Source organism: Hibiscus syriacus, unplaced genomic scaffold (genome assembly GCF_006381635.1).
Source record: "Hibiscus syriacus cultivar Baekdansim isolate YM2019G1 unplaced genomic scaffold, ASM638163v2 tig00006570_pilon, whole genome shotgun sequence".
In the NCBI taxonomy this organism is placed as follows: domain Eukaryota; kingdom Viridiplantae; phylum Streptophyta; class Magnoliopsida; order Malvales; family Malvaceae; genus Hibiscus; species Hibiscus syriacus.
The window spans coordinates 71,971-95,346 of record NW_024062102.1 but is presented as its reverse complement, the minus strand read 5'-3'; the positions used below and the strand labels follow the sequence as shown (position 1 = coordinate 95,346).

The window sequence follows — 23,376 nt, the reverse complement described above, 5'->3', positions numbered from 1 at the left end:
ATCATTATGATATTATTGTTATGCTTTAATCATTGAAACGATTGGTTTATATTAAAGGTTTAAAATCATGTATAGATATATATATATATATATATATTAGATTGCCAATGTTACACATGTACCATAATTGAATATTAGTGGTATATTCAATGCATTAAAGAATGAATCCACATAAGTTATAAAATTTATAATGGTAACTTATGTGAATAAATGTTTTTTTAATGTTTGCATTGTTTGCATTTATAAATGCACAATAATATATTAATCATGTGGTATGAAAGATTAATATTAAATTAATACATCATCAAATTATGAATTGATGATAGTTGATATATGGGTACGAGAGATAATACATGTGTGATATTTGGTTCACGTGGAGATATAAAAATAACTTATTTCCATGTGGGGAGTAATATAGTTCTTGAAAACTAAGGTGAAAATAATTATAAATATTTTTACCGTACTAATAATTTTCTTTGAGAAATTTGTAAAGATACAGGACATGTGTAATATTTGGAGAAATATGGAGCTTGTAAAGTTGAAATGAGAAGATTCTCCAAAATTGAATAGTTGTTAAATTCGATTTGATTTTCACAATCTCTTGAAGATAAGAAACCAAAATCCTAAAGATAAGGATCTTGTCACTATCAAATTATTATTAGTAAATTAATTTCGTGACTAACCATGTATATTCTTCATTTGACTTCAGAAGATTCAAAAGAGATGATGGTTCAGATGAAGTGATTTTCACGATGGATTTTGGGATCATGCTGATTAAAAATGATGATGCAAAGAATGAAGTTGCATGCATGGTGAGAATGAACAAGTCTATTTGGGAATTATGATTCTACCTGCGAGGTCAGATTATTTAGACTTGTTATCTGTTAATTCATGTTTTTTTAAATACATGAATTAGATTGCATAAGCCTTTAAGATAGTCTTTAAAACTTAATGGATGCTATGAAATGAGATAAAGCCACTAGTAAAGACTAAAGTAGTACTACTAAGGCTAAGGTGGTAGTGTGAGCCCAAAAAAATTATATATTCTTAATAAGGTGGTAGTGTCTTTAAAGAGATCTTATTTAAAGAAAGAAAAATTCACAAATGATTTATTGGAAAGTAGTGTGATGAGTATGAAAGTGCATGTCTAGGATTGGTTCTATGAAGACTTGGTACTTAAGCGTGCCTAGTGCACCACCTCTCTTTCATAGAAACCTTCCTGGTGCATTATTGATTACTATGCTAACTATTTCAATTTATAAAATACTATGACAAGATATAAACTCTTAAAACTTAATGCAGAAGTTAAAAGAGTAGAGATTAATTTGGTTGAATGAAATACCAAATTTAGTCATAGTAAATAAAATATATGATGATCTCTTTAAGGCTAATATGTTGAATATCATGAATGAGAATATGATAGACACTATTGCTACTAAGAGTGTGTTGTAGCTATTAAATCTCTTTAAGTGATTTTCCTAAGTAGAGGAAAGAAAAGAGATTATCTATTTCAGAATTTGTGCTAAAATCTCTTGTTTTAAACTTGAGATCATTTTTCCTGATGTTAGGAAAAAATCGAAATTCATTTTGAATGAGAAAAAGTCATAAAGAATTTCATAATGGTTTATGCATTTTAATCTTAATGATTTGTAATTTCTCAAAACTTTGAGAATATAATTATGTGTAAACAGAACCTGAGTTTGTTAAAATATAGTTTTATGGCTAAAACTCATAACAAACTTTACTCTAGTATGATTGAGTATTTGTTTACACGTTTTACAAGACACTTATGGATATCCTAAAATGTTAGAAATGTGGGGGTGTCTTAAAATGTAGATTAAATGCATAAACTCAAATAGAAAATATTCTATCTACTTCTTCTAGTATTCCTGCTAGGTCTTCTCAAGAAATTGATTTCGAGCCTAGGAAAAGTAAAAGGCTATTTGGACCAAATTTTATCGCTTCCTTTATTTTTTGAGATAAATGATTTAGACTCTCTTTCTGATCATATAGCTTAAATATTATATGAGGATCTTAAAAAGGCTATAAGATCTATCGATACTAGTTCTAGAAAAATGCTATTAATGATGAACTAGAATCGGTAATGTTTAATCATACTTGGGAATTAGTTGATTTGCCTAGAGGATTTAAACCAATATGTAGCAAATAAATCTTCCGGAAGAAAATGAGACTAGATGGTTTGATCCAGTGGTACAAGGCAAGGCTAGTTGTCTATCTAAGGGTTCACTCAAAAGTTTGTTTTAAACTACTTTAATTCTTACTCTCCCGTTATGAACATCTCAACGATCTGTGCATTATTTGCACTAGCCTCTATTCATAAGTTGCAAGTACATCAAATGGATGTTAAGACTGTATTTTTGAATGGAGATCTAGATGAGGAGATCTATATGGGAACAATGGTACAAGAAATTTCATAAAACTATACTTAGTTTTGGTTTTGTTGTGAATGGTTTGGATGATTGTGTGTATTCGAGGATGTTTGGTACTAATTACATCATCATAAGTTTTTTATGTTGATGACATATTGATTTTCAGTTCTAACATTGAGTCCATTAACAAAACAAACAATTTCTTGTCCACTAAATTTGAGATGACGGATCTGGGAGAAGTTGATGTAATCTTAGGAGTCAAAATTACTGGAAAGGGATTTTCTTTATGTCAAGCACACTATCTTGAGAAAATGTTAAAGAAATTTGATAGTTTTGATGTCGTCCATGTTCGAACCCTTGTGACCCTAGCATATATCTCTTTAAGAATAAAGGAAGTAGCGTTTCCTAAACAGAATATGCTAAATTAATCGAAATCTTAATGTTCTTAATGAACTATGCTCGGCCTGATATTGCTTATGATGTGAGTAAACTCAGTAGATATACTCAAAATCCGAGTGGTGAGCATTGGATTGCTCTTAAACGCTTACTGAAGTATCTTAAGGTTACTTTGGATTGAAAACTTGAGTTTGTTGGTTTTCCTGCGGTACTGGAAGGATATTGTGATGCCAACTGGGTTTCTGATAATGATGAGGTAAGCTCTACGAGTGGGTATATTTTTACTTTAGGTGGAGCAACAATCTCGTGGAAATCATCAAAGCAAACTTGTATTGCTCGTTCTACCATGAAGTCAGAGTTTATAGGTCTTGACCTAGCTAGACAAAAAATCGAGTGGCTCAGAAGCTTGTTAGCAGATATTCCGTTGTGGGGAAGACCGACTCCTCCAGTTTCATTGTTGTGTGATTCACAAGCTGCGATATGTATGGCTAAAAAACAAGCTTACAATGGTAAGAAAAGACACATTCGTATAAGACGTGAATTAGTTAGACACTTAATAAAGAATGGAGTGCTCTCTCTAGAGTATGTGAAGTCGGAAAGGAACCTAGCAGATCCACTTACCAAAGGGTTAAGTCAGAAGCTGGTCCTAGATTCATCGAGGGGGATTAGTCTCAAGCCCATTGGTTGAGGATTCATGGTGGATACCCAACTTAGTTATCTAAGTTTCATGTGGTCAAACGAAATCATGGAAAGACTCATAGTGCACATTCCTACTGCCTATCCCTATGATGAATAATGTGCATGCCCAGGATGAGCTTAATTGCTCTTAATAAATTCATAGCCCAGGATTTGAGTGGTCTTAGTGAGAAAGACTTGATGAATTTACTGATTTTGGCTGAATATCTATTCTTAATAAGTTCATAACCCAGAGTTGAATGGGTAGTTCTAATCGCGAAGGACTGGATAAACTTATCGCTTGAGAGGATGAGTTTTATTAAACTCTTAATAAATTCAAACCCAAGAGTTTGGGAGTTCCTAGTGAGAATGACATATTGAATTCACCGAATTATGAGGTTGAATATTTATTCTTAATGACTTCTTATCCCAGAGTTTGGGATGTTCATTAAAAATGAACTTGAAGAAAGTCAACATATCATTTGTCAGGTTGAGCTATTATAAAAGCTCTTTATTATTTGATAGCTCAGTTTGAGTGGTTTATGTTGAGATAAACTTGATGGAATAACCTACGTAAGTGAGAAGGATTAGCCACATTATATGAAAAACGTTGGACCATTTTTCTAGTACACTTATTAGAATCCTAAGGAAAGAGGGCTAAATATATATACACTTTTGTATATATTCTTTGTAGACACATCGAGAACTTTGGTGGATGAAGGGGTTAGTTGTGTGTTATTAGTTTACCTCAATCTTAGAAAGTTCAAGACTAGTTTCACTTATCTAAGAGAAGGATTGCTTATCATCACTACGTATTAGTTCCAGATGCGTTCACTAGTGCTTAAGCAACTAATCTCGCTATTGCTCTTCTCATGTTTTAACTTCATTGCTCTCATCTTTACGAAAAAATTCTTTCGCATTAGTGGGGGAATGTTGATAATGCTCATTGAATATTGGAAATATGCTAGTTAGGTTTTTCCACTAGTATATGCTCAAATTTGGTATTTCCACTAGTATTGGAAATGACCATTTTGCCCTCACTATTTAGCCTATAAATAGTGAGCAATTTCATTCATTTTATACATCCCAAGCAAACATTTGCTTTGAAATACTCATATCTTTTGAGTGTTGTTTGAGTTGAGAGAAGAGCAATACCACCAAGTTCACTTAAGTTTTCGGGTGTACGATTTCTTGGAGAGCCATGTTAACTTTGGGGGAACGGTCCGCCTACTACAGCGATTACACACATCAGGATGAATTCGTTTCTAAGGCAGTGGTTTTTACCACGACACGGTTACCATTCTGATTGATTATTTTATTTAGTATTTTCCAGTCAGTGCTAACGCCTCGTTTTGCAGCAGTCTATGTCTATTTTTCCAACATATAGTACTTGAAAATTCTAGTATTTGTCATGAAGTTTATGCTATACATGTATTTGTTGCATTTATATACTCATTTCGTTTCCGTCGTACGTTCATTTTCTTATGCATTAATTGTAAAGAGAACAATATACGTACGAGTACGAAGAGCCTATTTAATACTGGAGTTCTATGCCGCATTAAGTATTTAATACCTTGAGAAACACAATAAACAATAGGCTTAATCTATTGAGTTTCAGATTAATAGTTTTATAATAAAAACATAAGAACATTATTTAGTTAGAAATTTTTAATAAAAATTGTTTGTTTTAATAAAAAAATGCAATTGATATTATTAAATATTAAGAAGAAATACAATCTATCTGCCAGCCAAGAAAATTGTTAAAAAATGTCTTCGTCCCAATTAAAATATCATAATTATTTTTTTTAAAAAAATAAAATTTAAACATAATTATTTTAAATAATTAGATTTGATAAGAAATATATTTTAAAACTAAAAGAATTAATCATAAAAGATCAACCAAAGATAAGTTTTGTGGAATAGAGGTATTGTAATCAAAATCGAAGCCTAGTGGTTGAATGGGTTCATAATGAATGAAGATCGATGACGGTTGAAGATTAGAATATTATAATTAGTTGTCAACAATTTATATAAAACAAATGATTGAAAAATTTTGGTTGACATTTTTTTCTCTCCTAATTGTGAGTTTAATATCCAGATTTTTATTTTCATTATACGATTCTTAGAAAATTTTAGAGTTAATGTATTCGAATTCCATAATTTTGTTTTGATTTTACTTTTAACTCTCGTAAATGCCTCACATTTAATTTTTGAATTATTTTTTCTTCTACTTCTTATTCACTTCGGCACAAATTCATGCCACGTCGATTATATTATATTGCATATTATACGTGCCGTAATATTTAACGATTAAGTTAATGGGTTAGTTCAAAAAAGTAACTTTTTTTTTAATTATAAAGGAGACTATTACAAAGAAATACTAAGTGTGGAGGGAAGCATGACCATAGAGGTCACGGTGAAGAAGTGGTATAATCTCTTGGGGAATCTATGTAGGTCTGAGCTTGTTCATTTGTAACAACGGTTGGTTTTGCAAGGAAGTCTACTACAGCATTGGCTTCACACCGAATGAGGATGAATTCGATCGTCCATTGCTTTGAGATGAGATTTGCAATGGAGCGAACAAGGGCTATTGGTCTGCAGTTAGCCACTGGCGAAGATACGATATTAAGAGCTTCGACACTGTCGGTTTGGCATCGAAGGCGTTCGATATTATGGGAAAGCACCAATTGAAGTACTTCAAAACTTCCCCAAAGTTCAGCTTGAAGAGGCGTTGAAATTCCAACTGGTTTATTAAAACCAATGATCTAGTCACCATTCATATTTCGAATGAGGCCACCCACCGATCCGAGAGATGAAATTTTGTGAACCGCTCCATCCGTGTTAAGAGTATACCAGTCTGAAGGCACAAACTTCCATTGTATAAGTTCTGGTCGAGCAACAACGGGATTTGTTGGGGAGATGGTCTTTGCAGCAGTGATATAGAGCGACCAATTTTTACTGAGACAGAGGAGTTGGTCATTATGGATGAACAAATTCGAAAATATGTATGAATTTCTTCTCTTCCAGATCTGCCAGGCTATGGAAGAGAAAAGTACTTTCCATGGGATGTTTGTGCCAGTAAAAAAAGGTTGTTTGAGTTTAGGTTCATCGTGATCCAATCAGAGGCGTTGGTGGAGAAGAAGTTCGGTAGGGGTTGATGTCGAATAATCAGTTGCCAAAGAGCTGTAGAGTGTTGGCAGGCACGTAGAATATGCAGAGTATTTTCATTAGCTAAGCCACATATTTGACATAAAGGATCATCCGTAAGCTTCCTTGCACAACGGTTGACGTTCGTAAGCAAACGATCTTTATATGAAAGCCATAGGAAATTTTTAATGCGCTCCGGAATGGTCATACGCCAAAGCTTAGACTATTTGACATCTTTGGGGTCCTAAAGATCCTTGGTTATAAGGCCATAGGCAGATTTTATTGTGAACTCACCGTGTTTGCCTTGAGACCAGCAACATCGATCCTTGCTAGCATTCGAATTAGGAGGTTGAACGTTCAGTAGATGCGGAATTGTGGAGGGCTGGAGAGACTACGGGAGTAGATTCCAGTTCCAATTACCGTTTGGCAGGGCAGCTTCACAGACCAACATATTGTTTTCAGTAGTAACATGCTCTTGTTTCCATTCTAAGAGACGCCCAAGTTTCGGCATCCAATTGTCATGCCAAAATCTGGTTGTAGTTCCATCGCCTATAGACCAAGATAAGAAGTTGTGGAAATTATTCCAGACTTTGGATAAGGACCTCCATAAGTGAGAGCAACTCGGCCGGAATATGGAGGGGGGCAAATAGATAGCACCTTATACTTTTGGCGAAGAAGCTTTATATAATATTTCTCCGTATCCGAAGCAATGACATAACAAAGTTTCATGTGAAAGGCCAAATTATGATGTTGTAGCCTAAGAATGTCGAGGCCTCCATTATGCCTCGGTTGAGTTAAGGTGTCCCAGCTAACGAGGGGAATGCCTTGAGTTTGATTACTAGAACTCCATATAAAATGCCGAACTAGTTTTTCAATATCTTGACAAACTCGAGAGGGGAAGCGGCAAGTTTGCATTAAGTAAGTTGGGATAGCCATGAGCACGGAGTTAGCGAGGGTAATCTGTCCCGCAAAAGATAAGGTTCTAGCCAACCAACCATGGAGCTTTGATTTTATTTTATCAATAATTAGGCTATAGAATTTGCAGGTGGCTCACTTGTGCATCACCGGCATTCCAAGATAGACTTCCAAGTTAGGAACTTGCTTGATGCCGAGATGAGAACATACTACATTTGTTGATTCTACGCTTGTATTGGGCGATAAGTAAACATGGGATTTGAGCTTGTTAACTTTGTGGCCCAAGTAACGACCAAATTCCTCCATGATATTGTCAATTAGAATTACTTGTGTTGCAGTTGCTTTGGCATACAATACTAAGCCATCTACAAAGAACAAGTGTGTGATAGAAAGACCTCCACGTATTAGCTTAAATGGTTTCCAAGCCCCCTCCTCGGAAGCAAGGTGTATACGATGACCAAGTCTTTCTATGGTAATAACAAAAAGGTAAGGAGATCTTGGGTTTCCTTGCCAAACTCCGTATTATGGTTTAAAATCATTGCTAAGCCCTCCATTAAATTGAACCTGCATAGAAGAAGATAAAATACAATGTAAGATGAGTCGCTTAATTGTCGGTGGAAAGCTTGCTTCATAAAGTGTGTCGGCTATAAAGTCCCAGCGAAGACGATCAAAAGCTTTTTCCAAGTCCACCTTTATCGCCATCCATCCTTCTTTTTCCTTTTTGGATTTCATGGAGTGAATAACCTCCTGATTAATAATAATATTTTTCGAGATGCTACGGCCTTGAATGAAGCTGGTTTGGTTAGGCGCGACAAGTCGAGGCATAATTTGCTAGAGGCGCTTGACAATGATCTTAGTGACCAACTTATAAAAGACCGTCCAAAGGCTAATAGGTCAAAAGTCCTTGAAGCTTGAAGGACTTGGGATTTTGGGGATGAGGGAAAGAATTGTTTTGTTCAATGGAAGATCAATATTATTACCATTGAAAATGCTTTGGACCGTAGAGCAGACCGAAGTGCCAACAATGTCCCAATGTTTCTGATAGAAGTGTACGTGCAGTCCATCTACTCCTGGAGATTTGAGTAGAGCCATGTACAATAGCGCCTCCTTTATTTCCAATGGATTTGGCAGTAATTTTAAATTTTGCACTAATTCAGGAGGTAGAGTTAGAAAATACCCCAAAACAGGATAAGTGTCGTGTACCTCCTCATGAAGTGAAAACAATTTCTGGAAGTATGAGATGGCTTCTTACCGAAGAATATTAATGCTTGAGCACCAATCTCCAGTTGAAATTTGAAGAAAATAAATTCTGTTAGCCCTTCTGTTTATAATGGCTTTTTTATGAAAATAAGTTGTGTTCCTGTCGCCAAATGATATCCAATCCGAGCGAGATTTTTTCTTCCATAAGAGCTCCTCTTGATCAAGGATTAATTCAAGTTCAGCTTGAAGTTTTGTCTCAAGTTGCGAGAGATAAGCATTGTGTTTTTTATCAAGATATCGTTGGATGCCCTTTAGTCACCCCATAATACTGCTCTTGCGATGAGAAAGCTGCCCAAAAGTGTGTTGATTCCATATTTTTGCAGCGCTACTGAATTTAGATATAACATGTGTAATTGGGAGGGAAGGGTCCCAATTATCGAGCACAAGTTTATGGAAATTTTTGTGGAGAGTCCATCCCGCAAAGTATCGAAATTTACCTTGATGCCGCTTATTGGTGTTTTTGTTGATGGAAAGTAAGAGAGGTTTATGATTTGACTTCATTCTAAGGAGATGGTAGACCAATGTATCGGGATATGCAACAAGCCATTTATCATTGCATAAACATCGGTCGAGGCGAACAATACAAGGTCATCTATACCAAGTGAAGTCGGGTCCTTGATAACCAAGATCATGAAGACTTGAATCAAAGACAACATTACTGAAGTCTTGATCCGAGGATTGGATGTTAACACAACCTTTTTGATCATTTGGAGATAACGCAACATTGAAATCGCCTAGGACAACCCAAGGCTCGTTAATATGGTTGGAGAGTAATTAGAGGTACGACCAAAGAGCTCTCCTTTTAGCAGAATTTATACTTGCGTAGACAAAGGTAGCAAGAGAGAAATGGTTGTTGGACTTACAGTGGATCCTGCAGTGGACAAATTGAAAATGACTGAATTGAACATCTACTTGAATGTGATCATACCAACAAATCCAAATGCCTCCAGAAAAACCATCAACTTCTACTCTAAAAGAGTTCATAATTTTGAGTTGAGCAATAGTTTTATCAGCAGTATGACTGTTTATACGGGTTTCAACGAATCCTACAACATCCGGTGAATGATCTCGTATATATTGTTGAGCAACACGATTGAAATTTCGGTGGCCACGGCCTTGAGTGTTCCACATAAATATGCTGAGATACATAATTAAAAGGAAGTGAGAAGAGGGAAGGCAAAATAGCCCATTATTCTATCATAACCCTGGGGCCTTCGCTAGTTGCAGGAGGAACTAGTGTTTCGGTTGGGATTCGGGGATTATCTCCATATATTAGTTTTAAATCGTGGTGCTTGTTTGGGTCGAGGTTCTCAGTCGAGTTCAATTGTGACAAATTGGAGGAAGAAGCTCCATTAACTGTATTATGTGGTCCTTGCATGGGGTTTTTAATTAATACATATAATTTGGCGGGTTTATCTCCGAGGTGAGTTTACTTCTTGGGGGCGTAAGGGACAATTTGGGTTTTTTTTTTGGATTTACTGGAGCCTTGTCCTTCAATTTGTTTTTGTTTGTAGGAGTTCTCTTTGGTTTGGTCAACGAGCTAAATTCAGGGTTCAAAGGCGATACTGAATATGGTACCGTGGGTTCCATTACAGTGGGAAGCGATTCGTACTCTATAATTTGAAGGAGACCATTGATGAGGAGTTTGGATACCAAAGGCCCATGAAGATTGAGATTAACGGCTAGGCGTGCAAAACGCCCCCTGCAACCATTATCCGTTTGGAAATCAATTTTAATCACAGAGCCAACTTGGTTTCCAATAGCTTCAATGAAACTCCTTTTATAGAGGGTTACTGGAAGACCCGATAATCGAATCCATGCCATGAGACGACTAGGATAATCTTGGTTCGGTTGAAAGTCAATAGACCATGGCTCAACTGTTAAGTAATGCCAAAAAATGGTCCAAGGTCCTTCTGTGAGCACCTTTAAATAGTCACCATGATCGTTGAACTTTACAATAAAGTAGTCATTCTCAATATCGATAAGTTTGAGAGGGTAGAAGGCTTCCAGATATCGTATATGCGATTGTGCAGGGTATTGTAACCCACTCTTCGACCAAGAACTTTAACTACGAGTGTTAAATCCATGCTTTTAACGGCAAGAAATTGAACTCGTTTTGAAAAATCTATGGTTGGAATACCATTAGAGGAGCCAAGAGTGATATCCTCTTCAAGTAGTTCGATATCATCATCATCTAGATCAATCGTTTTTGAATCCGGTTGGGCAGCAGTGGATTTTATCACAGCGTCCTTGTAAGAGATAGCAGGTGAGGAACCGTCACACTCCATCAGAGAAACGACACCATTGCTTGCTATGGCGGAAGGGTCAGGCAGATATTCATCTCTTCGTCTTTGTTTTTTGGGGAGTCTGGTGTCGGCGGAAGAAACTTCAGAGGGGTTCATATTTTAATAGGTAAAAAAGTAACTTTTAATACAATTAGATAGTTCAAAATGAAATTAAAAATATTTTAAATTTACAATCAATTTGAAATTAATGTGATAATTTAGAGACATTTAATGTAATTAATTTTTAATATAAAATTATAAAATCTTAACTCATTTGAATTTATTTTATATATAATTAATTTAAATTTAAATACATATTAAATATTTATATTTTATTATGAAAATTGCATATTAAATATCTAAACTTTTTCGTCTCTCAAAAATCAAATCACTTTTTCTCACTAGTACCATCATTCCATTACATTCACATCCGTAGAAATTAAATTCTATTGAAACATTAAGATAAGAAAATTATATCAAAACTACCTAAATTGATTTCATAGATGTTGAGTATTGGTCGGTTGTCATTAATTATAGGGTAGAGCACCTACTTTTTTCTAAAGGTGTCTTTCTTCAATTAGTTGTAGTAGAACGCGGTTAATTAATGCAAATTGTAGGATCAAACCTACATAATATTAGATAGGAGTATATATATATATACAATTAATAAATTAAATGATAATATTTTATTAATAATAAAATTGATTTCAAATATTATTTTCTTATTTACATTCATTGCATATAGAAAGAACTAAAAAATATGACCTCAATGATCATAATTTGATTCATTTGGTTTACGGATGTTAAAAATAATAGTATCATGTATATTTTTAATAGAAAATCAGATTTAAATAATAAAAATAAATATATTATTTTGAATAATCCAACTGATTATAAGATAATATTTATTTAAAATATTTCATAATTATTAATAATGAATACATACCTTACAAACGAAAAAAATCTTTAGAACACTTTACTTTATAATTTAAATTGTTTGATGGATTAAAAAATAATTTCAAAAGTGGTGAACTTTATTTATGCTGCTACAGCTGCCGATGAAGTGGCGTATTTCGGATATGTCGCGGTGGCCACCAACCAAGGAAAAGCTATTCTGGGAAGGAGGGATATTCTCGTTTCGTGGAGAGGAACCATAACACAGACAGAGTGGGCTAACGATGCTAATATTTTTCAAACATCAACTAAAGAATTGTTCGGACACGATATTGTTCAGGTGCATGCTGGTTTTTACAACATCTATACGAAGTCAATTGCACATTCCCCTTATGCCAAAACCAGCGCCAGGGAACAGTAAATCTTGACATATACACATTTGACATTACCGGCGGGAATAAGATTACTGAGAATGTTGCATTGTTGTATTTGGTACGTTTAGTAGGAATGTAAGATTATAGTGTTCGATTAAAGGAATAAAAGATTATTGGAATAAAAGATTATTGGAATGTATATTTTACCAAATTGTCTTTATTATATATTTGTTTTTTAACAAGTTGAATTCTACTACTATAATTAATTTATATATTTTCTTTAAAAATTTTAAATTCATAAAATTTATATATTTTTTTTACAAAATTAAAAAGATAAATAGGTTTAATGAAAGGGTAAAATTTTATTTTAACCCCTAAACTTCATATAAAATTCTAATTATGAACTTTTTCTGTAAATCTAAAATAGTTTAAGGATAAATTTGCAATTTAACATTCGTAGAAATTTTTTTATTCAACGACAGAAGAAGGATATTTTTGAAAAAATAATTTAAGGACATTTTAATCCAAAATACCGGGAATGTAACAATATCTAAGAGAATGGGAGGAATCACATTCCCGGTAATAAGCTCCCAAAATACCACTATTAGGAATAACTTATTACCGAGTGTTGAGAATGTTTGTATTCCAAACGGGAGAATCACATTTCATTCCCCCGATAATCCAAGATAACCTGAACCAAACGCCCCTTGAGTTCATGAGACCTCATGCTCTTGATTGTCTCTCTTCTTTTCATTTCCCTACCGTTCTCGATGACCTCCCGTCAACGAATGTCGATGTCACTCAAAACATTCTTTCCCTCTGCAAGTCCAGCATTTAAACATGCTTACCCTAGCTACTTCAAACAACTCCTCCGAAACCTAAATGAGTCCTCATTGACATTCAACGTCCCGTTGTTTCTTGCATTGTTTCGGATGATGTTATAAGCTTGGCGTCCATGAAATTTTCAGCGACATCAACGAGAAAGTTGCAAACGCTCGAGAAAGCCTTTTCCTTTACTTGGCGTCCATAAAGTTTTGTTTTGGACCTCGAGCGCTTGCGGCTTCCTCGTTTATTTTCATTATCGCCAACTAATGGAAAAGTCTTGTATGCCTCTCGGAGGTAATTGTAAAGACTTTTTTAGCTTATTTTTTTTCCTTCCATTTCACCACTTCCCAGCCATTGTTATCTTGAATTTGCATATAAAAGCTATTTAATGTACTGATATTTGAATACCGTTGTAGATTGGATACCAACAATGGAAGGCATCTAGTTAAGGGACATATCTTCTTTTATAAGAACAGATCGATGACCTAGATTTCGTTATGCTTCATTTCTTATCCGTTGGAAATGAAAGAACTCGGCGTATATATATCATATGATGTAATAATGTATGTACATAAAATGGAGGTAGCTATGCGGTAGAATCCCTAGAGGTACACCATCTCCCCTTTTGTAGGGTGTATTCGGTTTGGTTCTTTCTTAAAAATTGAACTAAAATAAACGGGTTTTTAGAATTTAAATCGAAATCGAATGGTTAAAAAATCGACTTATGTGAAATCAATTTTTTCGGTTCAGTTTTTTTAACGGATCGATTTTTTCGGTTCGGTTTATTAGTTTTTCAATGAAAAATTCACTTGAAACTATAAATTTTTTTAAAAAATTGTCTATTCAGTTCAGTATGAAACAAATGAGTTCTATATGGAAAACCCGAACCGAACCGAACCGAACCGAATCAATAGAATTAAGACTTTAAACCAACCCGAAAATCGAACCGTATAAGGTCAAAACAAACCGAACCGTTTTACTCGGTTCGTGTCGATTTTTCGATTTTCTCGATTTCGTTGCTGACCCCTACCCTTTTGTATCCAATTTGATTCCCTCAACCCTTTCTTTCTTTAGTTTATTTTCTTCAACTAAACAATGTCTTATGCGGTTATTTGATTGAAAGGAAAATTCATTTAATTAAAATTAATAAAAAGTCATTTAATTGTTGTGATACATGTGACTATTTGATTGATCAATTAAATTTATTGAATAATTTATAATTACGATCAGATTAATATAATGTATAAAAATGAGAATTAAATATATAATTATACTAATTTTATTAATTGTTATATCAACTCATTCGGTAATGTTAACGATATATAATTTGATTATCATCATTTAAATAGTTAAATGATCTTATTAATAAAAGTAAAAAATTAATAGTTAAAATTATAATTCCTCACTAATTAAGTGATAATGAGTGTAGTTTAACCTAATAATTTCTATAATAAATAAATAAATAAATAAACAGGGAAAAAACCTAAGAAACCATTTCCATTTCATCAATGGCTTCTCTGCAAGTATCGTTTCCTACGATTTCAGCAATTCGCTTGAGCTTCTCTTACTCTTCTTCTTCGTCTTTGAAGGGAGTTTCTTTCGTTGGACGGACGATGTGTGACCGGAGGAGCTCCGGGCACCGGAGAAACCGTCGTGAAATGGCCTCAACAGCTATGGTCCAGCAAACTATGCCGGGAGGAGCTTCGGCTATTTATGCAAAAGAGATAGAGCGACTTTCAGCTAAGGAATCTCTGCTTCTTTCTGTGAGTTTCTCCTCTCTCTGTTTTGTAGTATTTTGCGGTCCTTTTTTCGGTTTCAGGCCGAATAATGATAGGAAGAAGCAAAATTTAAAGTAATTGCCTTATCCTCAGTTTTTCATTTTCGGACTGAGTCAAAACTGTTTCATTTTAGGCGCTTAAAATTCTGCTGAGATTTTTGTTTTCTTGCTGCGTGCCAAACATTTGGTAACCTATTTTCAGGTGCTGTAAAAAATGTTATCAGGGCTTTCATGTGATTAGCATCATAGTTGAATGGCTGTAATAGTTACCTGAAGGGAAAGCATGAGCCAACACGATTGTTTTGAAGTTATATATGGGGAAATTTTAACTGTCATCTACAACCTTTTCTATATAGTTTCTTCTTTATTTATCACATTTCAATTTCAAAGGGCAGAAATGGTAGAGAGAAGGGCGAAGGGCTTCTATTATAATTTTAATGAATAGTATACGGTTAGACTTCAATGTAGGAAGCTCTTTTGGCTGAAAATAGCTTTTAGAATGATGCATAAACTGAAACGGGCTGATTTATATCTTCAAGTTATCTTGACTTCAAGCTTGAGGACAAGCTCTATCTCTAGGAGGGAGCGTTGTTGTGGACGCTGCAGTAACTTTAGAAGTTGTTTTTGGTATGTGGTAGGACTAGTAGAATAAAAGAAGTTTTCTTATAGGAATTTATTTAGTTTAATATGACTTCCTTATTGGATTAGAAATGAGATGATGAATAAAAAAGACTACAAATTTTTTACCAAACCTCAAAAGAGACGAGGGTCTCTCTCTCTCTAACAATTCATAAGGTTTTAGGCTCTTTTTGACATTCTTAATTGTCAATCAAAATATGTTGTTCTAGAAATCAAAATAAAGGGAAGACAAATTGATCTCCACTTCCCTACCAATTACACTGTGACATGATCCTAGTCGCATATTCTTAACGAAGAGGGAAAACAAAGTAAACCTGCTGCACTAGAGCTACCAGTGAAGCATCTAAGTCAATAAGTTGATGCTATTGACTGGTATGCTTGGATAAAGAGAAGTAGAAGCAGTGCAGCACCTAAGTCAATAAGTTGATGCTAGTGACTGGTATGTTTGGATAAAGAGAAGTAGAGGGGTATGAATTTATGAAAGTGCAAAGAGAAAAATAAAGAATAGTGCAAGAATAGCAAAAGCAAAAGAAATGAAGGAGTAAGGAAAAAAAATGAAAGATAATAATGTGGCTGACACAGGTCTTATGCAGCTTGCCACATCAATGCTTATTTGCCTATTTATGTGGCAACAAAGAGATGTTAATGTGAAAGCCTTATGAAATGTCTTGAAGAATTATATTACAATTAGTATGATAGAAATAGTATTGCATAAATGCTAGATCATGAGTTCAATTATCCTATTTTTCACTTTTATACACGTCACAAAGGGTGCTTTTTATTTTTAACCTCAACGTACGCATAATAATATTAAATATAAATTTGAATTTAAACAAGATAAAAAAATGCAGCAGAACTGCAGAATCAATAGTTAAGAACAACAGAAAAGAATATTAGATTATATCCCTATCAAGTTAGTTTTGCACGCCAAACCCAGTGTGATTCAATTTCATAATGGTACCCAACCTCTAATGAAGATATACACCGGATACCTAGAAATATTCTAAAAGGAAAGGATTGTGCTTAATCAACAGGTATGCTAGTAGCTTTGGTTTCAAAATCCACACTTCTCATGTTTGGAAGTGTGGCTAAGCATGCTTAAATATACCATGTGTCACAAACATAATGTCTTAGCCCGATTGTTACGTCGTGCAGCACTTGAATGGGACCTTCCCCAAACAAGTCAGCCTTGCCCTCAATGATTTGTTCCCGGATAAACCTGGTCATAAAGCCATGTGATTCTTGATAAGAGTCTTTCCCTCGGTACTGTAGTCATTCTCATAACATCCTGCCCAAATAGACAAGCCATGCGTCAACACACAAGCCACAATAAGATCCCAAAGGTAACAAAAACTCTTGGATGGGAGATCCCGCGGAACCTAGTGGAAGCTAGAGTCCAACCTCACTCCTCAACCAAGAGAGCGATATGGGGCCTACAGGCCCCAAACAGTCCCTAGATATTTTTCCTAGAGAGACATTGTACCACTCACTTGGTCTCAATGCCCGCACACCTAGGCCCCACATGAGTTTAGGAGAAGGTCGCTTACACCCTGTTAGCTCCACGGATGAGGTTAATTGTAGGCCTTTACTTTGTTCCTCGCACATAAACTTTGAATTAAGGGTCTGTTTGTTTCCCGTAATTGGAATTACGGAATTGGTTTTCCTCGAATTCCCGTGTTTGTTTCACGTAATTCGTTTTCCGGAAAATGTTTTCCCGTGTTTGTTTCACGTAATTCATTTTCCGGAAAACGTTTTCCCGTGTTTGTTTCACGTAATTCGTTTTCCGGAATGTAATTCATTTTCCTAGTAACAGAATTTCCTTTGTGTTTTCTGTAAAATGACTTACGGATTCATTTTCCGTAAGTCATTTTCCGAACTTTTCACTTCAAAGCAAAAATACTCAAAATAATTTTATTTTATGAATTTAATATTAATAAAATATTTTAATATCATTTTCATCAAAATATTAATTATTAAAATATTTAAAATATATTTATTAATATTTATAATAATATAATATTATATTTTTAATATTATATAAAATAATCAATTATATTATAATAATATAAGATATTATATTTTTATTTTAATAATATATAATAAATTTTTTTTATATATTTAATAATGAATAATATTATTTATATATTTCAATAATGTTTTAGTAAAATATTAAATATACTAATTAATATTTTTAAAATATATAGTATTATTACTTTAATAAATAATTAATATAATTTATAAAATTTTATTTCACTAAAATATACCGAAAAAATGTTTAAATAACATCTTTCAAACATCATAAAACGTTTTCCAGATGTTTTCCAGAAATGTAATTCATTTTCCAGAAATGTAATTCATTTTACAGAAATGTAATTCATTTTCCAGAATTCAAATTCCAGTAATTCATTTTCCAGTAATTCAAATTCCAGTAATTCAAATTCCAGTAATTCATTTTCTGAAAAACCAATTACAGCTAAACAAACAGACCCTAAGTCCTTGAGCATTTTTTTATATTTCAATTAAGCCTAGGGGTGGGTATTCGATCAAAGTAAAGCCAAGTCAAAAAATTTGGAGTTAATTTTTTTGATACACGAAATTTGGAGTTAATCAAGTTGACGAGTCTTATTTTATGATTTAAACTAATATTTATAAATTTATGGTATGATTTGATTCCATTAAACGATTTTCTATAAACATATACGATATACATAATACATATATATTTTTTCATATGTGATATACTGATATCTTGCAGAGTTGAGGGACTCGACTTGAACTTGAAACCCAATCAACTAATTATTAAAAAATTCGAGTTATTTGAGTTCTATTTTATAACTCAACTCGAATTTGAATTTTTTTCGAGTAGAGTTAAGTTTATGAAATTACAAGTCGAGTCAATTGGGGTTGAATTTTTGAGCGTTGAGTCGAAAAATTCGATTTTTTCGACTCGAGTCGAGTTTTGCTTACCCCTAATTAAGCCTTTATACTATTGACAAATGAGAGTATTTCCATTGAAACTTAAGTGAGATATCAAATGCAACTCTAAGTCCTGTTCAGTGAATTTGTTTAACTATTAAATATCCTTATCACAATAGTTTCTGTTATTCAACTTATAAGATTACTCATATCATGGAGACTTTACATATGCAAGCCTTTGTTCGTCGTTAATGATTGTTTTGATTATACAATGACTAGAAACATGTTTAAAAACATGATTTGTTGCTTAAGGATCAAATATTAAAGCTCTTTATAATTCTTTTGCAACGTTATTCTGTTGGCTTCATTTACATAATAATAGCATTTATAATATGACTTATTAATAAAGAAATACCTCAATTATATTAATTAAATAATAATGAAAAACACATGAAATTTACAAGTTAAATATAAATACAAGCTTATATGGCTTGCAGGCTTACACCAACACTTGTTGCTTATGTGACTATTTTTATCAATTTCTTGATGTTTGACAAACGAAAGAATGAGTTTGCATCACTCACAAATTGAATAGCCTACTTTTCGATTGATTTTGTTCCATCAAGTATACATGTATTTGTATGCACCTTCAAGCTTGCCCTTTCATCTTTGTTAATTTTTCTTTCAGTTTAAGGATGCTAGGGGTTTTGAGGCTTTAGTCACCGGGAAAACAACAGATTTGCAACGAATTGATGTGAATGAGAGGATAATTGGTCTTGAGAGGCTCAATCCAACTCCAAGGCCAACAACGTAAGTGCTTAGTCAAAGATCGAATTTTGCATGTTCATCATTCACATAAGACTTTTATTTGTTTATAGCTCTGCAGGTCTCCCTTTCTGGAAGGTCGTTGGGACTTTGAGTGGTTTGGATCTAGAAGCCCTGCATTTTCTGCTGCTATAATCATATTTGAGTGAGTTTCATTAGAAAACTGATGATCTCCTATTTTCCTGACCGACTGGTAGTTGACCTTCTTGGTAATTCCTTTGTACTTTGCAGGAGATTCCCATCAACATTGGCAAACTTGTCAAAAATGGATTTGCATCTTAAGGACGGAAAGGCAAAGGTTACAGCACACTTGAAACTGCTTAACTCGGTTAGTGTTTCCTCAGCATGATGCTCACCTACCCAAATGAATGCCACATGTCATAATGCATCAATATCTATATGAAGTTCTCTGCCTTGAACTTTGTATTGATATTCAGCTATATCTTCCTTTATTTTATAATCCGTAATCTATTTTCCTGCTTGCTTATATAAGTTGGATCTGAAGTAAATTAAATTAGTTGAAATTTTCTAACAAGAACTAGTGTAAATCAGTTCTTGGTAGAACTTGAAAATTTGCTGTTGTGCAATGGAAGCGGTGTTGACCACTATTTGCTTCGGAATGGTAATAATTCCACATGGAAAATCTATGAAAATTTGTTGTTGTGCAATGGAAGCGGTGTTGACCACTATTTTCTGTTCTTTCTATTTATTTATTTTGCTTGTGATCATGTCAACCTTGTTACAGTGGTAAGATTGCTTCATTGCCCTCCCTGGACATCATGCAAGTCTTTGCATTGACTGTCAGACAGAAGTATGCCCTTTTCTAGTTTCTCAGTTATATTCTATAATGGACTCATATTATGTACAACTTCACAATTCTCTAATTGAAAATTGGAACGTGTTATTTTTCTAATTTAGCATTTCAGTTTCCTCTTTCTAAAGTGTGCGGTTTTAGTTCTCTGTTGAGAGTTGTGCTTGCTTTGATTACAATGATTAGACAACTTTTCTGACACACACACAGCATAAAAAATAAAAGGAAACTTTGGGAAGGATACCTAATTTTCTAGTGGCTTAAGGTTATCTCCTGTGGAATGCAGATAGAAAGCAAATTTGTTCTTTCCACCATTGTATCTATTGAGGGACCATTACGAATGAAAGAACAATATGTCGAGGGGATACTTGAATCACCATCTGTTGTTGAAGAAACAATACCGGAACAGTTAAAGGGTGCATATGGTCAGGCTCTTACTACCATCCAGCAACTTCCAGTTCCTGTTAAGGATGCAGTGACAAGTGGTCTGAGAGTTCCTCTGGGTAAGTATTTCAATGTTATTCAAGTTTTCCTTAAAATGCTATAGCCGTGAGTAATATAGATCCTTAATGTGCATGTTGCATAAGTATCACTGGAATTGTTATCATTATGATTCATTGTGGGATTTTTATTATTTTATTATTTATTTATTTTTGAAAAGAAAACTGTTCATTATTTTTTTTTAAAAAGTAACTGTTCATTATTTGGAAATCCTTTTAGAGGTTTCTATATTGTATGAGATTATTTCGTTGGAGAGCAATAAGAATCCGTATTTAAAAAGATGTCATTCGTCTATACTGCTCCCCAGTGCAATTCTTATTAGAGGTTGGTTAATGGATGCATATGACTTACCTTTTTGTAAAAGCTTAACGAGACTATTTAGTTTGGCTTTGTTTCTGTGGCAGCATACGAAGGTATGCTGATAATTTATACATGGTTGATGGCTTATTGTTGATTTTCAAGAAATGGAATCCAATTGGTTAGTTACTTCCATGTAGTGGAAAAACATTACCAGCTAATTGAAAAAAGAGAAAAGAAAACTGGTCTCATAAGTTAACATCTCTCTTTTTTGTTCTCTCTTTTCTTCCCATGAGATCGATTTAGAAGAACAATGCATTTGCATGGAATCATCAACTGAATTGATGGTTAAGAATCGGTTGCATGAAAGGATGCTAATCCAGTTAATCATCACTCTCGACTTTGGAAAGCAATTTTGCGAGTTTGCATATATTTTATGATTAATGTGTTAAGGGTAACATGACATAGAAGGAAGAAAAAGTTCACTATTAAGGATAAACCATATAGCTCTTCTGTTTGATATTCAATTCTTTCACGTCTGAGCTGAAGTTTATGTTTTTCAAGGTGGGACATTCCAGAGACTGTTCATGATTTCGTATCTTGATGAAGAGATCCTTGTAAGTATATATCTGTACTTCCGGTCTCTGTTTATTTTGAGTTTGAAATTATCTTTACAATTTCATGTTGTTTTCTTGGTAATTCAGTGTTATGACAATAGCATAAGAAATGATCATTTCATCCTTTCTGATAAAAATGGAACTTGATATCATTCATTTCTTTTATTTTGTTGTGAGGAACTAATGAAAATGGACCTTTTTTGTAGCCTGGAAAATAAAGTTGGCGAATATATTGTTATAACTTCTGCTTCATTATCTTTATTCAGTTCTGAACCAATTCAAGCTCCACTTGGTTCCTTTATAGTTCAATAGGTCTCTCAATCCGTTGGACATTGTGATAAGTATGCTGATTATAGTAAAATGTCATATATGTGGTTAAAGGCAGTCCCTGTATTATGGTAAATTTTATAACAATGTTAATGCTGACAAGGACTCCTAAAACAACAAAATATTGATAGATATTGAGTGCTTGTGTTGGTGAGTGCAGATAACTAGAGATACTGCTGGGGTACCTGAAGTTCTTACCAGGATTGATTCACCCTCCTCATCTACCATGCCCCAAACTAATGACCCCAACTTTTGAGAGCTAAGAAATCAAATAATGCATGTATTACAATTTACAACTTGTTTTTTGTTTTTATTTCCTCCTTACTATATATTTTTCTTATAGTAAGGTAACAAGGGAACAGTTTAGTGTTCCTTTTAGTTTTCATCTCTCTGCCAGATTTCTTTGTATTCTACATGTCTTCAACTTTATATTGATGTCTAATAGTGATAATGTCAAGGTGATATGAAATATATATATACAATTGATGAATTTAATTTGGTATTGTGATTTATTGTTATTTTTTAATGAACTATCCTTGATGAGTGTTTATAAGTATTTTTTAATCCAGGTTTCTTGAATTCCTATATAGGGTTGTACATAATGAATAATTTTTACACGCTTCTATAAATTTATGTATAGTTGATATTTTGATAATTCAAATAATAATTTGTAATAAGATTGTACATTTCATCGCCTGTAAATTTTTGAATGGATATAACGTCTATCATATTGATCTAAAATATTGTTTCATTAACTGTTGAAAGTCTTTTACATAATTAATTTTATTAAAATTTAGTATGCATAATCTAAATAGATAAAACGTTTAGATTTTTATAATATTAGTTATATATGCAAGACAAGTATTATATTAAGCTAATTTTATTGAGAAACATATTTATATATACAGAAGATAATTAAAAAAAAAGAGCTAATAACTAAATGCATTTTATCGTCTTTGCTCACATTAAAAAAAATAAATAAAAAGATGAGTGGTTTTTCAGGTCAAATATGTTATTCACGGGACAAACACATCATTTTATGCTAAGAAGCGAATTTTTAAAAGTTTAGAATGAATGAATTTATAAAATTTTAGGGAAAAAACATATTTTCAATAGAAAATACATAAAAAAATTAAAATATATGAAAAAATTTAAATTTTCAAGAGGTGACTATTAGGTATGTTCATGGTCAGTTAACAGTACCATTAAGTCTAAACGGTCGGTTAACCGTTATAATGTTTATTAAATTTTGTTAAACATAACCTAACCATTAAGAAACGGTTAACCACTAATGGTTAATTGTTATTAATGGTTCGGTTATAGGGTAACCTATTAATATTTTTCAAAAATAACACAATTTAATTTTTTTAAATTTCATAAAACTTACGACGATAGAAACATGTATATTTATAAAAATCTTATTTATTTCTAAATGTATTTTATTTTATATAAATATATATATTACGAGGTATATACATTTTTTACAGTTTAAAATCTTACATATA

The 23,376-nt window shown here is 33.2% G+C and overlaps 1 protein-coding gene across 1 annotated transcript; it reads left to right on the top strand.

Moving 5' to 3' along the window:
* Positions 1-14,644: 14,644 nt before the first annotated feature.
* LOC120200799 (probable plastid-lipid-associated protein 13, chloroplastic) lies at positions 14,645-22,139 on the top strand. The gene is made up of 7 exons (XM_039201550.1): positions 14,645-14,924; positions 19,182-19,303; positions 19,380-19,463; positions 19,550-19,646; positions 20,416-20,632; positions 21,492-21,544; positions 22,032-22,139. The coding sequence occupies exons 1-7, from the start codon at positions 14,670-14,672 to the stop codon at positions 22,125-22,127; spliced, it is 924 nt and encodes a 307-aa protein (XP_039057481.1). The 5' UTR covers positions 14,645-14,669; the 3' UTR covers positions 22,128-22,139.
* Positions 22,140-23,376: the final 1,237 nt, after the last annotated feature.

Excerpts from the sequence above, each read along its gene's own strand:
- LOC120200799 (XM_039201550.1), top strand. The coding sequence starts at position 14,670 with ATGGCTTCTCTGCAAGTATCGTTTCCTACGATTTCAGCAATTCGCTTG. Across the intron at positions 19,304-19,379 it reads CCAACTCCAAGGCCAACAAC|GTCTCCCTTTCTGGAAGGTC; the intron begins GTAAGTGCTTAG and ends ATAGCTCTGCAG. Across the intron at positions 19,464-19,549 it reads GCTGCTATAATCATATTTGA|GAGATTCCCATCAACATTGG; the intron begins GTGAGTTTCATT and ends TGTACTTTGCAG.